The following is a 12,272-nucleotide window of genomic DNA, read 5'->3' as shown; positions in this document are numbered from 1 at the left end:
CTGCTGGGAAGTCCTGGTCTATAGCCAATGAACCTGGCCAATTGTGGTTGTCTTTATAAACCTCAATTACCTAGATCGTTATTACAGGTCTCCAATAGATGTGGTGATACGGTTTGGAAGGCTGCGTCTGCCAAAGGAAAAGCATTCTCCAAGAAGGATGTGACTGGTTGTTTGCTAGCCACATGCCGCCACTGTTTTCTGTTGAAGGGATTGGATATGACTAGGGGGGAGATATACGCGTATCCATACACTATGCAGGTATTGGTGGTTGTCCATAATACATCATCATCGGTCCAGTCAACATTTTTTATTGTCACAGAAAAAATTCACAAACCTCCCTAAAACCTACAACTTCTTTTCTGGCAACAGGAATGTCTGTCTACTTATTACAATGGTCTTTCTATTGCAGAAATCTTAAATAGTTTTTGCTACGATGCTCCCTCCATAAAGCTAATGTATTATGTTTTTAGAGAGAATTTCAAGGTGCAAAATTCATTGCCCTTGATACAATGTGCAGATACTGGCCTTGGCTAGAGCGGCTGGAGAGGCTACCACAGCAGCAACGCCCGTTCCTTAGTATCATGCACGCCAAAGCTCACCGTTGGAGTTGTCAGGTATCTGTCTAATGAATAAAGCTCACCGTTGGAGTTGTCAGTAATCTGTCTAATGAATAAAGCTCACCGTTGGAGTTGTCAGTAATCTGTCTAATGAATATAGTAATCGTTCATCTACTTTACTTTAAGTTTCATATTACCAAAATTTTCTTTTTTTGCTTTTTTCAGATGAAATGGAGTGGAAGAGTCACTGTAGGAACAGGATTAAGTACTGGGGAGACTACAGAACTTGTTAATAGCTACATGTCCCGATTGGGAAAAGTAACAAGACACATGACATCAGATGGTGAGTTTATTCAGTGAGCACTATTTTATATATTGTCAAGGGAGGTATTTTTTAGGCCTTAACTGTCGGGTAAGCTAATAACTTACCCGATAGTTAAAACCTATCGGGTAAGTTATTAGCTTTGCATTTGACAATGTTAAATGTATTGTACCACTGTGATATGTTTTATAACTTGGTTAATGACAATACACATTGGTGACTTTGGCGCCTATTGTGCCTAAGTGCCAACTTGTCAATGGTATGACTTCCCAATTTATTCTCTTGTTTCAAGGTAGACGGAGACGCTTGGAGCAAGGGGCAGCTTTTTGGAATCTCCGAAAGTTTGTCAATCTGCCCAAACAGATATTTACATCTCTTTCCAAAGTATGTAGAAACAGCAATCATAGGATGAAATCGTACTGTTACCCAGGTTCAATTTGTTTTAACTATTGACAAAAAGCCAAGCTTTCTCAATAAATAATTGGCTTTATTGCAGTTATACAACAAGTGAAGAATTATAGTGCCGAGTACGTCTCGTTTTAGGCCAAGAAACAACTACCCATTCTAGAGGCACAAGTGGATGCACACTGCCACTCAATTGGATTAACTTTAGCTGAACTTGAGGCCAGAGCAATCCTTGTTGCCAAGCCGCCGCCAAGTGAGTTTTTTACTTATACTATTTCCGCATGCTTAGAGAGTAAATGATTGTTTTTCTGTGTCAATTAGCAGTGGATGATTTGTATTTCATGATAATGCTCATAATAATATGAGTATGAATAATATGAGGCCCTGATGCAAAGATGACGTTTCACGTTTCATGGTGAAAGATGCTCATTGTAGTTTATAGTAACAACTAGCTGTGCCTCCGGCGTTGCCCGGGTATTAAAAATCAGCTTATAAACAATGAGGAGTGATGAGAGTTGCCTGCCACTTAGCCTGTCTTGACAAACTGTTGTTTTTGCGTAGTTGTCCCCCGTCGAGCGGGCGAGCAACCCAACAGCTTATCACAAGACGTACTGCACCTGATGCATCAGCTGCACTTATAGGGAGTTGTTCTCTTCCGTCTATGCGGCTTGGTGGCAATGTTATGTCGGTCGCTCCATTGGTAATCATAACTGATTTCGCGCAAAAAATTATGTAGAAAGAAATAAGATTATAACTCTTAACTAGCGACCAGTCTCTGCGATAAACTTTAGTAGAACTTGAGAACTTAGGCAACAACAGCGACTAAACATGTCATTATTTGTGCGCTCGGTCAGTTTAATTTCTATTTTTGTATCAGTCAGTTTTATTTGTTCTTATGGATTTTATTTTCAATTTGTTTTATTCTTAAATTCTACTAAAGTTTACAACAGAGTTGTAAACAACCAACAGTCTTTGGTTAAACGTTGTAATCTTATTTCTTTCTACATAATTTTTTGCGCGAAATCGGTTATGATTACCAATGGAGCGACCGACATAGCATTGCCACCAAGCCGCATAGACGGAAGAGAACAAGAACAACTCCCTATAAGTGCAGCTGATGCATCAGGTGCAGTACGTCTTTTGACAAGCTGTTTTGTTGCTCGCCCGCTCGACGGGGGACAACCCTACAAAAAACAACATTTTGTCAAGACAGGCTACCTGCCACTTTGCTATTAGCCTGGCACACTGCCACTGGAAAATTCCATTAAGCTTGCTAATAAGCGTTAGGCTTCTAATGACATACGCCATGATGTTGCGTCAGCATTGTCCAGCTGTAGCTATTTTAATAATAGCAATTTTAATAGTAGCTATAGCCGGAATACACACATACATACTTTGAGAAGTATACATATAGATGTATGATTAGAATGTTGTGATTGATATATTGTATTATCTTTCAGAACCAGATAACATACAAGCTGTCTTAGAAGACCTCAGAGTCAATATCCTGCGGCAAGAAGATGTTCTTAAGAAATCAGGTAGGTTTGTCAGGTGATCTCTCTGAAAAAAAATCAAAGTTAAAATTTTTCTATGTATTGTGTTATCGAGAATGTAATTTCTGTTTATATTAACAGAGAGTGGAAAAATTGCACAGAAGTTGAGATCGCGTCTGCGTGCAAACCATTGCAGCTATAAGAAAAAGGCTTTAGAATACAGCAACCTCCATCCAGAAACGACAACAGAAAAGCTGCAAAGCTGTTTGAAGTCAGGGTTATTCCCATGGGCAGTTGTCCGTGGAGGTAAGTTTTTTCATGAAATATCAATTCCCCGCAACAAATCTAGACATTCCTTGTTCAACTTTTACACATGAAAATCCTATATTAGCAAGCCATGCTGATGTCACTTTTTGATGTTTCAGATATAACCTTCTCACAGGATGTTCTTAAGGCAGTGGAGAGCTATCAATTGTGGCAGAGAACTGTAGAAGAAATCCCTATTCTAGAACAGGAAAGGCATACAATGATAAGAACAATAGGTGAGTTTCTCATCCGTGTTTGTAGATGCTTAATATACATGATATAGTATCAATAGTGATGTCTCAGTTGTTTTTAGCAGGTCCATTCTATAACAAATTGTCTACAACATCACGTTGAAACATAAGATACTTTTTTAAGTATTTAGTTGAATTCTGAGTTCAGATTTCTGGCTAATTTGGTCCTCTTCATTTTCAGTCCAGCAACTTGATACATGCAATGGAGAAGAGGCCATATTTCTTCAAAACATGGTCGAAAAATCCTCTGTTTTCTTCTCTGAGGAAGTTGAGGTACGTACTATTAAATTGGGGAAGAACAGTATCGCAATAGTGATCAAGCTTTTGCCAATCACTGTTTGCCAGTCAGCAACAACATTTCATATAGCAGCAAATGACAGATTTAAAAAACATCCAGTATTATTTATGCCATGACCGATGATTTACCTATGATTTACTTATGATTTCATTCATTGAATTATTCTATTGTTAGGATATGCAGCTAGCTGTATCACTATGCCAGGACTTAGATGTATCTGATGATGACGAGGACGACGATGACTCTGATGGAAGTTTTTATGGGGATTGAAATGCCATGATTTACATGTATGCTGATCTACTTTCTGTATTACTTTTTATGCTGATCTTCACAAAACAATATTGTAATAAAGTATATTAATTTATTTCTCAATAATAAACGAAATGTCTTTTGTATAACCTTTAGTACATGTGACCCCGGCCGTCAGAATGTACAATCGTGCGGTAATTCCATTGTTCACAATAGCGCGCTAAGCGTGCTTCACGCTATTATATGACTCACCGTCACTATTTTAGTAAACAGTGGTTTACAGTGCATTCAACCCTGCTCTTTTACATGGTCTTGTTTATTTTTGTGTCTGACCAATCATAAATCCAGAATTGCCATTTAGCTATACCCAGTGTCGTCTGGTTTCACAGAGTCCGGCGTCCAACAGAAGCGTATACGGGAGGGAGCTCGATTCCAAACAAACAGGCCACGCCTACTAGTTTTATATAAGTTATAATGTAGAAGCCGCAACATTAATCAACAAAAACTACTCCCATTAGCAGTCGCTTTGAAATTGATAGTTGTATTATACACCACTTGAAAAAGGACAAAATTTTCTACAAGAAACCACAAATTATTTTTTGTAATAAGTAAATGCAAAAGAGTGAGATGTTGAGAGCGAGGTAAGAATATTCCATTAGAGATCAGCATGTCGATCGGGTTTGTTTGGAATCAAGCGTTTTTGTTTCCGGCTTTTGGTCACGGGACTCTGTGCAACTACGTATACGGCTCTGACTATACCCATATTGGTGGTTGCTATGGAATTTTTCATAACCCAAGATCACAACTGTAGGCTTTAACTGCGGGTGCGCGCATGTATGTGGCCATTTCCTCTTTTAATGCTTCAGGCTAGAACGAAATAAACAATCGCCAAATTACGGCTTGTTGATGCTAGATGAGTATTTCTACTTAGAATCTGAGTCAGCTGCCTCAGATCATAGTGAAAGCGATGATGAGAATTATGATAATAGGTCAACCTTAGAAATACAGCTGCTTACGCAGTATGTGGCTGCTAACGATAATGCGAATTAATTAAATCAAATTACAGAGAATAACGATCAGCCTATCACTGCTGATAACATTCCCATTCTAGCTGTTGACATCAAACTAATAAGTGGGTGCAAGTGTAGGGAATTATGCGCTAGTTTTATGTCATCTGAACAATTAAGCCTCATTAGAACTGTATATCAACGATTGCCGAAGGAAACATTGGATATGGTTGCGTTGAGACAAATTGCCGCTAGCATAACAAACAAACCTCTCCAATGTGCTACAATAAATCTCTGCAGCGTACTTGTGCTACACTGTGTGAGTGTTAAACTACATAAAAAGAGCTCTAGATTGAATAGTCACTTGATGAGTTGGGTTGATATTTTCGCATCACATATTTTCCGCATCGTTGACCTTACCACGACCTTCTGTATAGGTGGACAATTCTGAATACACATCCAGCTCTTTGTTAAGTTGTTGGACTGTCATTAAATGCAGTCATAGCAATATAGCTTGATGAGAATTGCCCAGTTTGAAGCATACCCTTTTAATGAATACATCCAGGACGGTGAGCTTTTAGCCACATATATTGTTAACCTTACCATGACCTTTGGGATGTCAACTGTCAATCGAATTGGAATAAAAATGCAACGATCATCTGTTTCAAGGTTTTATTGTGAAGAATGCCGGGTTTCATCAATATAGGTTGAGATTTAGTGGTTGGTTGCTATGGCATTTTGATTTGTAAGAAAATACCATGATTTACAGTTCATGAATCACCAACTTTATTCTGATTAAACTCAAAACAACAGTTTTAGTTTATCATGAGACCTTCTCTACTAAATCTTGCCTAACCTGGGTATAAATAATCCAATTTAAAAAAATATAAAATGCATTAAAATCCTCAGAATTTGCTGATTTTAAATCTTTAAATAACTCAAAAATGTGGTTTTAGCACAATTGTACATTCTGACTGCCTGGGTCACATATGTTATCAGCCAGAATAAAATGGACAACCCCTCTCAGGTGAGTCTAGGCCATGCGACAATAGGTGAGAATGTCATAACAAGCCTGTCGGGCACCTAGTTTTAACTATTTTGATACCTTTGGATACAGGTGAGAATGACAAAAAATCCATTGCAATGAGCCTCCTGTATCCATTATATAAAATATTCAATTATGACAGGCAACACAAGGTGGAGATAAATCCTGAATATCTTTTACTGTTTACATAAGAACTAAGGCAAATGTAGCAATATTGAAGTAATATTCAGTATTAACATAGTTCAGCAGTATAAATGCCAAGTTTTTATACATGTGGCCTAAAAATTGTAAAAATTCATTCTCACAAAACTATTCAGGGCGACATGAGTAAATAAAATAATAGGTTTCCACAAGTATTGTGATTTGCATGGAGAAGCAAGTCGGGCACCTAATTTTAACCATTTCAATTTTTTCAGGATACAAGTCAAAATGACTAAAATGCATTTCCATAAGCCTACTGTATCTATTGAGTTGAATTATTAAAATATTCAACTATGACAGGCAACACAAGGGGGAGATAAATCCTGAATATCTTTCACTGTTTACATAAGAACTAAGGCAAATGTAGCAATATTGAAGTAATATTCAGTATTAACATAGTTCAGCAGTATAAATGCCAAGTTTTTATACATGTGGCCTAAAAATTGTAAAAATTCATTCTCACAAAACTATTCAGAGCGACATGAGTAAATAAAATAATAGGTTTCCACAAGTATTGTGATTTGCATGGAGAAGCAAGTCGGGCACCTAATTTTAACCATTTCAATTTTTTCAGGATACAAGTCAAAATGACTAAAATGCATTTCCATAAGCCTACTGTATCTATTGAGATGAATTATTAAAATATTCAACTATGACAGGCAACACAAGGGGGAGATAAATCCTGAATATCTTTCACTGTTTACATAAGAACTAAGGCAAATGTAGCAATATTGAAGTAATATTCAGTATTAACATAGTTCAGCAGCATAAATGCCAAGTTTTTATACATGTGGCCTAAAAATTGTAAAAATTCATTCTCACAAAACTATTCAGAGCGACATGAGTAAATAAAATAATAGGTTTCCACAAGTATTGTGATTCGCATGGAGAAGCAAGTCGGGCACCTAATTTTAACCATTTCAATTTTTTCAGGATACAAGTCAAAATGACTAAAATGCATTTCCATAAGCCTACTGTATCTATTGAGTTGAATTATTAAAATATTCAACTATGACAGGCAACACAAGGGGGAGATAAATCCTGAATATCTTTCACTGTTTACATAAGAACTAAGGCAAATGTAGCAATATTGAAGTAATATTCAGTATTAACATAGTTCAGCAGTATAAATGCCAAGTTTTTATACATGTGGCCTAAAAATTGTAAAAATTCATTCTCACAAAACTATTCAGAGCGACATGAGTAAATAAAATAATAGGTTTCCACATGTATTGTGATTTGCATGGAGAAGCAAGTCGGGCACCTAATTTTAACCATTTCAATTTTTTCAGGGTACAAGTCAAAATGACTAAAATGCATTTCCATAAGCCTACTGTATCTATTGAGTTGAATTATTAAAATATTCAACTATGACAGGCAACACAAGGGGGAGATAAATCCTGAATATCTTTCACTGTTTACATAAGAACTAAGGCAAATGTAGCAATATTGAAGTAATATTCAGTATTAACAAGGCTCACCGGTATAAATACCAAGTTTTTATACACGTGGCCTAAAAATTGTAAAAGTTCATTCTCACAAAACTATTCAGGGCTACATGAGTAAATAAAGTAATAGGTTTCCACAAGTATTGTGATTTGTATGGAGAAGCAAGTCGGGCACCTAGTTTTAACCATTTCAATTTCTCAAGATACAAGTAAAAATGACTAAAATGCATTTCAATAAGCCTACTGTATCTACTGAGTTGAATTATTAAAATATTCAACTATTACAGGCAACACAAGGGGGAGATAAATCCTGAATATATTTCACTGTTTACATGGGAACTAACGCAAATGTAGCAACACTGAAATAATATTGAGTATTAACATGGCTCAGCAGTATAAATACCAAGTTTTTAGACATGTGGGACAAGAATTGTAGAAATTCGTTATTAATAGATAAATATTATCCATCTACTCTGGAGTTGTCTATTCATACCTGCAGGTGTCCGCACCAGTGAGACAGCCATGACACTTTCAGCCATCACTGCCTTACCAAAAAAGCAGTGATTTACAAAACTGTTCTGGACCACATCAGTGCACATCCTAAGGCTTCGAAAACTTTATGATGGTTTGTATGGACTAAGCAGGTGAGCAAGTTGCATAAATCAACCTGATTGGACAACAGGTTAGAATTGTGTTAGAATGTTGTGGTTATGTGTAGGGGGTCCCTGTGATCACTTTTATTGAACATAATTATAAGATTACACAAAGGATCACAACAAAGCTGTGTAGGGAACTCCACTCAAGAGTAAGCAAGATTCCGTTCTATTCTATTTCTTCTTCCTATTGTTATCAATCCTCAAATAGAATAATGCAAGCCGGGTAGTTTGATCTGATGAATTGATTATTGCAACAAAGTGTTATTTTCTGTTGATTATTAATTGATATATTATATTACTATTATATTACATATTTTTACATTATACAAGTAAAGAATGTCTGTGTATGTGGATGCTTGCTGGTGGCAGATAGGAGTTGCTGGTCATGTTGACTGGACATGTTCCTGCAAAAGAAGGAAAAACGGTAAAGAAATGCTGTCTGAAGTGACAAAACAAGATGTGCATTAGTTACCCAGTAAAAACACATGGCTATATGATGATTCAGCTGGGGAGGCGATACTCTTTTCGGCTGATGTCCTTGCAACTAACTTGTATGATATGAATGCATTACGTGACAAAAATCGGGCGACATATAGCCATGAATGGGGTGCAGATTTGACTCCATGATTGTGGCGATCTTTATCAATGATTAGGTAAACAATAAGACTTTCAGCAAAGCACTTTTTGCTTGTGTAACTGGCTAAACTCACCTTATAGTTTAGCAGTGCCAAAGTTTGTTTGAGATTTCTAGAGGGCTCCCAGGTGTTACTTCTGCAACAAAATAAAATTGAGATGATTATTAGTCTGATCAGCTGGTGGGTTTTAAGATGCTACATGTTTCCGCTCTTAACATAAGGTCATTGTGCTTTGTTGCAGCAATGACTAAATAAATAAATGACAACTCAATACAGCATCAATTGCTCTATTGTTGATAATCCTGATTTGTGTATACTCTGCTAAATTGTTATTTTCATCGTATTGACTGGCTGAAGCTGAGTCATGACTAAAAGCATGGATTTTAGTCACGACTCAGCCCATGAATATTCGCCCCTAATAGACATTCGGCTGACGTGACTTACTGTGATGAATAATGTTTCCACTTGACCAGGTACAGTGTTCTACCATTCTTGTCCTGAAAAAGATTCAGAAACAAATTATGAGAATCGAAAAGTGAAAGAGAGAGGAGAGGAGGGGCAGAAAATCTATGTCAAACATATTGTAACATGTGGTAGTGAATGTAGTCCATGCATGACCAGAGGTTGAAACTTTTTGAACACAAAATATCAATTTGCATTCCAAATATGTGTCAAGTTGTCTTTTCTCGACAGTAACATTACCCATTGCTGATACAAAAAATTGATCAAATTTGCACCTATCTAATAAAACAATGCCATAAGATATTGAACGTCATTTAAAAATAATACACATAGATTACCGAGTACACCATTTCAGGTATTTGTAATGATCATACCCAGTTAATTAACCAATTTAGTCCTTTTAGGCAATTTTTTGCGAAAGGATAGATCCCCAGGATTATAGATGTTTATTGGCATGAGAAAACGAAAAATTACCATGATTTGGACCTTGGTATACTTCAATGTGTACTCTAAAACACTGGAAAAGTGCCCTTGACTGTTCATCAACTTACCAACTTTTCACTCAATATCTCTTCTGCATCTGAGTCAGAATTGTTTGGGTTAATATATTCTGCTGGAGTAGTATTTCCTATACAACAAAGAAAAACCATATCTTTGGTGAAAAAAGACGCAATGATTGAGCTGCTAGCAACCAGTGCATATCACAGCATGTTAGCGCAACAAGTAATTTGTACAAGCGAAAAGCCCATCCTGAATCAGACCTGAAATCAACCATGGTTAGCTGAAGAAAGCAAGTTATTTGATCATTTACTGCCACCCTGTGGGCTGTTGGCATGTCGTGATTATGACAAAGCTGTTAGTGAGTGAGGCAAACGCAAGCTGTGTTGTGGTTATTTGGCTGCCAATTAAAATACAAACATGTCAAATTATGACATGTTAAACAAAATGGTAACAAAATCACGACACCAGGTTGTTATAATTGATAGTATTGCAGGGTTGTTTTGTGAATTCCACTATAGGCAAAAAAGACACCACCCATGGGCAGCAAAAACTCTTTTTATTCTCTTCTTTCCTTCCCCTACCACCTCTCCTCGCAAGAAGAGTGGTGAGGGAAGGAAAGAAGAGAATAACAAAAGTTTTTGCTGCCTATGCACCACACAGAAGAAAAGTTTTACCTGCATAGCAGCCATCCTCTCTAAGAGAAAATAAAATAGCAAAATAGTCAATTTCATCATGGTCATAGCGCATTACTGTACAATTGATAAGAGATTCAACACAACGACAATGAAAAATGAAACAGCATTTTCTACTTACTAGAGCGCTGCTTATTCGGCCTTTTTCTCTGCTTACACTGGAAAATAACAGTACTGAGGTCAATGGCATTCAGAAATTATGGGTACTTTAAATTTGAGTAAAGGTCAACTGCAAAGTAAATATCTCATGGCGTAGACAAACATATCAGCAATGAAATTGCTTGACTGAGGTTCAACAAAATTAGACAGTGAGAAATGAGCTATGGCTTTACTTACTTTGTGTGTCTGTGTGTGCCATGCTTTGTCAGCACACCTTTTCTACAACAAACGATATTGAACATTTCATTGCTGGGTCTGTATTAGTTTTTCTGAACTGTTTGTCTATCTTATATGTCATAATTTGTATGAAGAAAGATGACCAAACAATGGGAAGCAATTCATATGCATTGTTTCTCTAAAGATCTCGTATTATTTAAAATTTTGGTTTCTTTTGGGACGAAATATTAGGAATACTATACTTACAGCCTTTGTAGGTGTTGGTGTGGTTGAGGAAGTAGTAGTAGTAGCTGATCTGGGAGTAGAGGTAGAAGGTAATGTAGGAGCAGATGATATGGGAGCAGATGTAGAAGTTAATGTGGGAACAGATGTAGGAGGTAATGTGGGAACAGATGTAGAAGTTAATGTGGGAGCAGATGTAGGAGGTAATGTGGGAACAGATGTAGAAGTTAATGTGGGAGCAGATGTGGAAGGTAATGTGGGAGCAGGTGATATGGGAGCAGATGTAGAAGTTAATGTGGGAGCAGATGTGGAAGGTAATGTAGGAGCAGATGATATGGGAGCAGATATAGAAGTTAATGTGGGAACAGACGTAGGAGGTAATGTGGGAGCAGATGTAGGAGGTAATGTGGGAACAGATGTATAAGTTAATGTGGGAGCAGATGTGGAAGGTAATGTGGGAGCAGATGTAGCAGGTAATATGGGAACAGATGTAGAAGGTAATGTAGGAGCAGATGTAGACGTTAATATGGGAGCAGATGTAGAAGTAGCAAATGTGGAAGCTGATGTAGTAGCTGATGTGGAAGCAGATGTGGGGTTATACGGTTTATAGGTCCTTTGCACATAGTCTTCTGCAACAAAACAATCACATAGGGGAGTAGGATGTAATGTAAAACAGGCAATTAAGTTATGCTGTACATTGAAAAGACCAAGGGAACTTACTACATCTTGTCATGTCATTGAACGCTTCTTTGATGACTGACACAATTTCAGTCTGGTGGCATCCTTCTTCGATAATAGTAGACAAGGTACCTTTGCCTGAAGGTTTGAATACCAGGCATAAAACAGATAAACCTGCACCGTGGGCGTGGGCAGCCTGTAAAAATGAACATAAACAATATTATAAGAGTGTATGATACATTCGCTCATACCATGAATTACAACAACAACATGAAAAGCAAATCTTCTGCTAGCTGATAATATACCATTGCACTAGACGTGAGCTGGTTCAGATTTGTTGAGCTTGGAGAATTTGCACTATTTTTTCAGTTATTTGGATGCTAGGTATTCCTAAAATAACTCTTTTGCATGGGTTGTTGTCTTATTCATTTCATCTACTAAGGAAAGCTGTCCTATGCTCAGTTGGGCTTGTGCAACTATTACTGGCATGTTAAGCTTTAGGGGACCA

At 37.1% G+C, this 12,272-nt stretch overlaps 3 protein-coding genes across 5 annotated transcripts; 2 read left to right on the top strand and 1 right to left on the bottom strand.

Moving 5' to 3' along the window:
- The first annotated feature begins 206 nt into the window (after positions 1-206).
- On the top strand, positions 207-4,178 carry LOC137410152 (uncharacterized). The gene is made up of 10 exons (XM_068095738.1): positions 207-258; positions 471-614; positions 783-900; positions 1,172-1,263; positions 1,423-1,537; positions 2,745-2,822; positions 2,919-3,083; positions 3,203-3,319; positions 3,516-3,607; positions 3,807-4,178. The coding sequence occupies exons 1-10, from the start codon at positions 217-219 to the stop codon at positions 3,900-3,902; spliced, it is 1,059 nt and encodes a 352-aa protein (XP_067951839.1). The 5' UTR covers positions 207-216; the 3' UTR covers positions 3,903-4,178.
- Positions 4,179-8,508: 4,330 nt separating this feature from the next.
- LOC137410153 (uncharacterized) lies at positions 8,509-11,130 on the bottom strand. Of its 3 annotated transcripts, XR_010980997.1 has the most exons (8): positions 11,111-11,124; positions 10,865-10,906; positions 10,650-10,686; positions 10,511-10,530; positions 9,887-9,963; positions 9,318-9,370; positions 8,949-9,009; positions 8,509-8,642 (listed from the first exon to the last, which is right to left on the bottom strand). XR_010980997.1 is itself a non-coding variant. In XM_068095739.1 (4 exons), exons 1-4 carry the CDS (start codon positions 9,983-9,985, stop codon positions 8,622-8,624), a joined length of 234 nt encoding a protein of 77 aa, XP_067951840.1. In that variant the 5' UTR covers positions 9,986-10,210; the 3' UTR covers positions 8,509-8,621. The 3 variants fall into 3 exon arrangements, 1 of the variants encoding a protein (XP_067951840.1); XR_010980996.1 differs by lacking the exon at positions 10,511-10,530 and having other exon boundaries at positions 11,111-11,130; XM_068095739.1 differs by lacking the exons at positions 10,511-10,530; positions 10,650-10,686; positions 10,865-10,906; positions 11,111-11,124 and having other exon boundaries at positions 9,887-10,210.
- Positions 11,131-11,198: 68 nt separating this feature from the next.
- On the top strand, positions 11,199-11,696 carry LOC137410151 (uncharacterized). Its single transcript, XM_068095736.1, has 2 exons — positions 11,199-11,487; positions 11,575-11,696. Exons 1-2 carry the CDS (start codon positions 11,199-11,201, stop codon positions 11,694-11,696), a joined length of 411 nt encoding a protein of 136 aa, XP_067951837.1.
- The last annotated feature ends 576 nt before the right edge of the window (positions 11,697-12,272 follow it).

The sequence above is a fragment of the Watersipora subatra genome, unplaced genomic scaffold (assembly GCF_963576615.1).
Source record: "Watersipora subatra unplaced genomic scaffold, tzWatSuba1.1 SCAFFOLD_175, whole genome shotgun sequence".
Lineage (NCBI taxonomy): Eukaryota > Metazoa > Bryozoa > Gymnolaemata > Cheilostomatida > Watersiporidae > Watersipora > Watersipora subatra.
This window is presented reverse-complemented; position numbering and strand designations above follow the sequence as displayed.

Excerpts from the sequence above, each read along its gene's own strand:
- LOC137410152 (XM_068095738.1), top strand. The coding sequence starts at position 217 with ATGACTAGGGGGGAGATATACGCGTATCCATACACTATGCAG. Across the intron at positions 2,823-2,918 it reads AGATGTTCTTAAGAAATCAG|AGAGTGGAAAAATTGCACAG; the intron begins GTAGGTTTGTCA and ends TTATATTAACAG. Across the intron at positions 3,320-3,515 it reads TACAATGATAAGAACAATAG|TCCAGCAACTTGATACATGC; the intron begins GTGAGTTTCTCA and ends CTTCATTTTCAG.
- LOC137410153 (XM_068095739.1), bottom strand. The coding sequence starts at position 9,985 with ATGGTTTTTCTTTGTTGTATAGGAAATACTACTCCAGCAGAATATATT. Across the intron at positions 9,371-9,886 it reads AGATATTGAGTGAAAAGTTG|GACAAGAATGGTAGAACACT; the intron begins GTAAGTTGATGA and ends AATCTTTTTCAG. Across the intron at positions 9,010-9,317 it reads TGGAAACATTATTCATCACA|AAGTAACACCTGGGAGCCCT; the intron begins GTAAGTCACGTC and ends ATTTTGTTGCAG.
- LOC137410151 (XM_068095736.1), top strand. The coding sequence starts at position 11,199 with ATGGGAGCAGATGTAGAAGTTAATGTGGGAACAGATGTAGGAGGTAAT. Across the intron at positions 11,488-11,574 it reads TGTGGGAGCAGATGTAGGAG|ATGTAGAAGGTAATGTAGGA; the intron begins GTAATGTGGGAA and ends ATATGGGAACAG.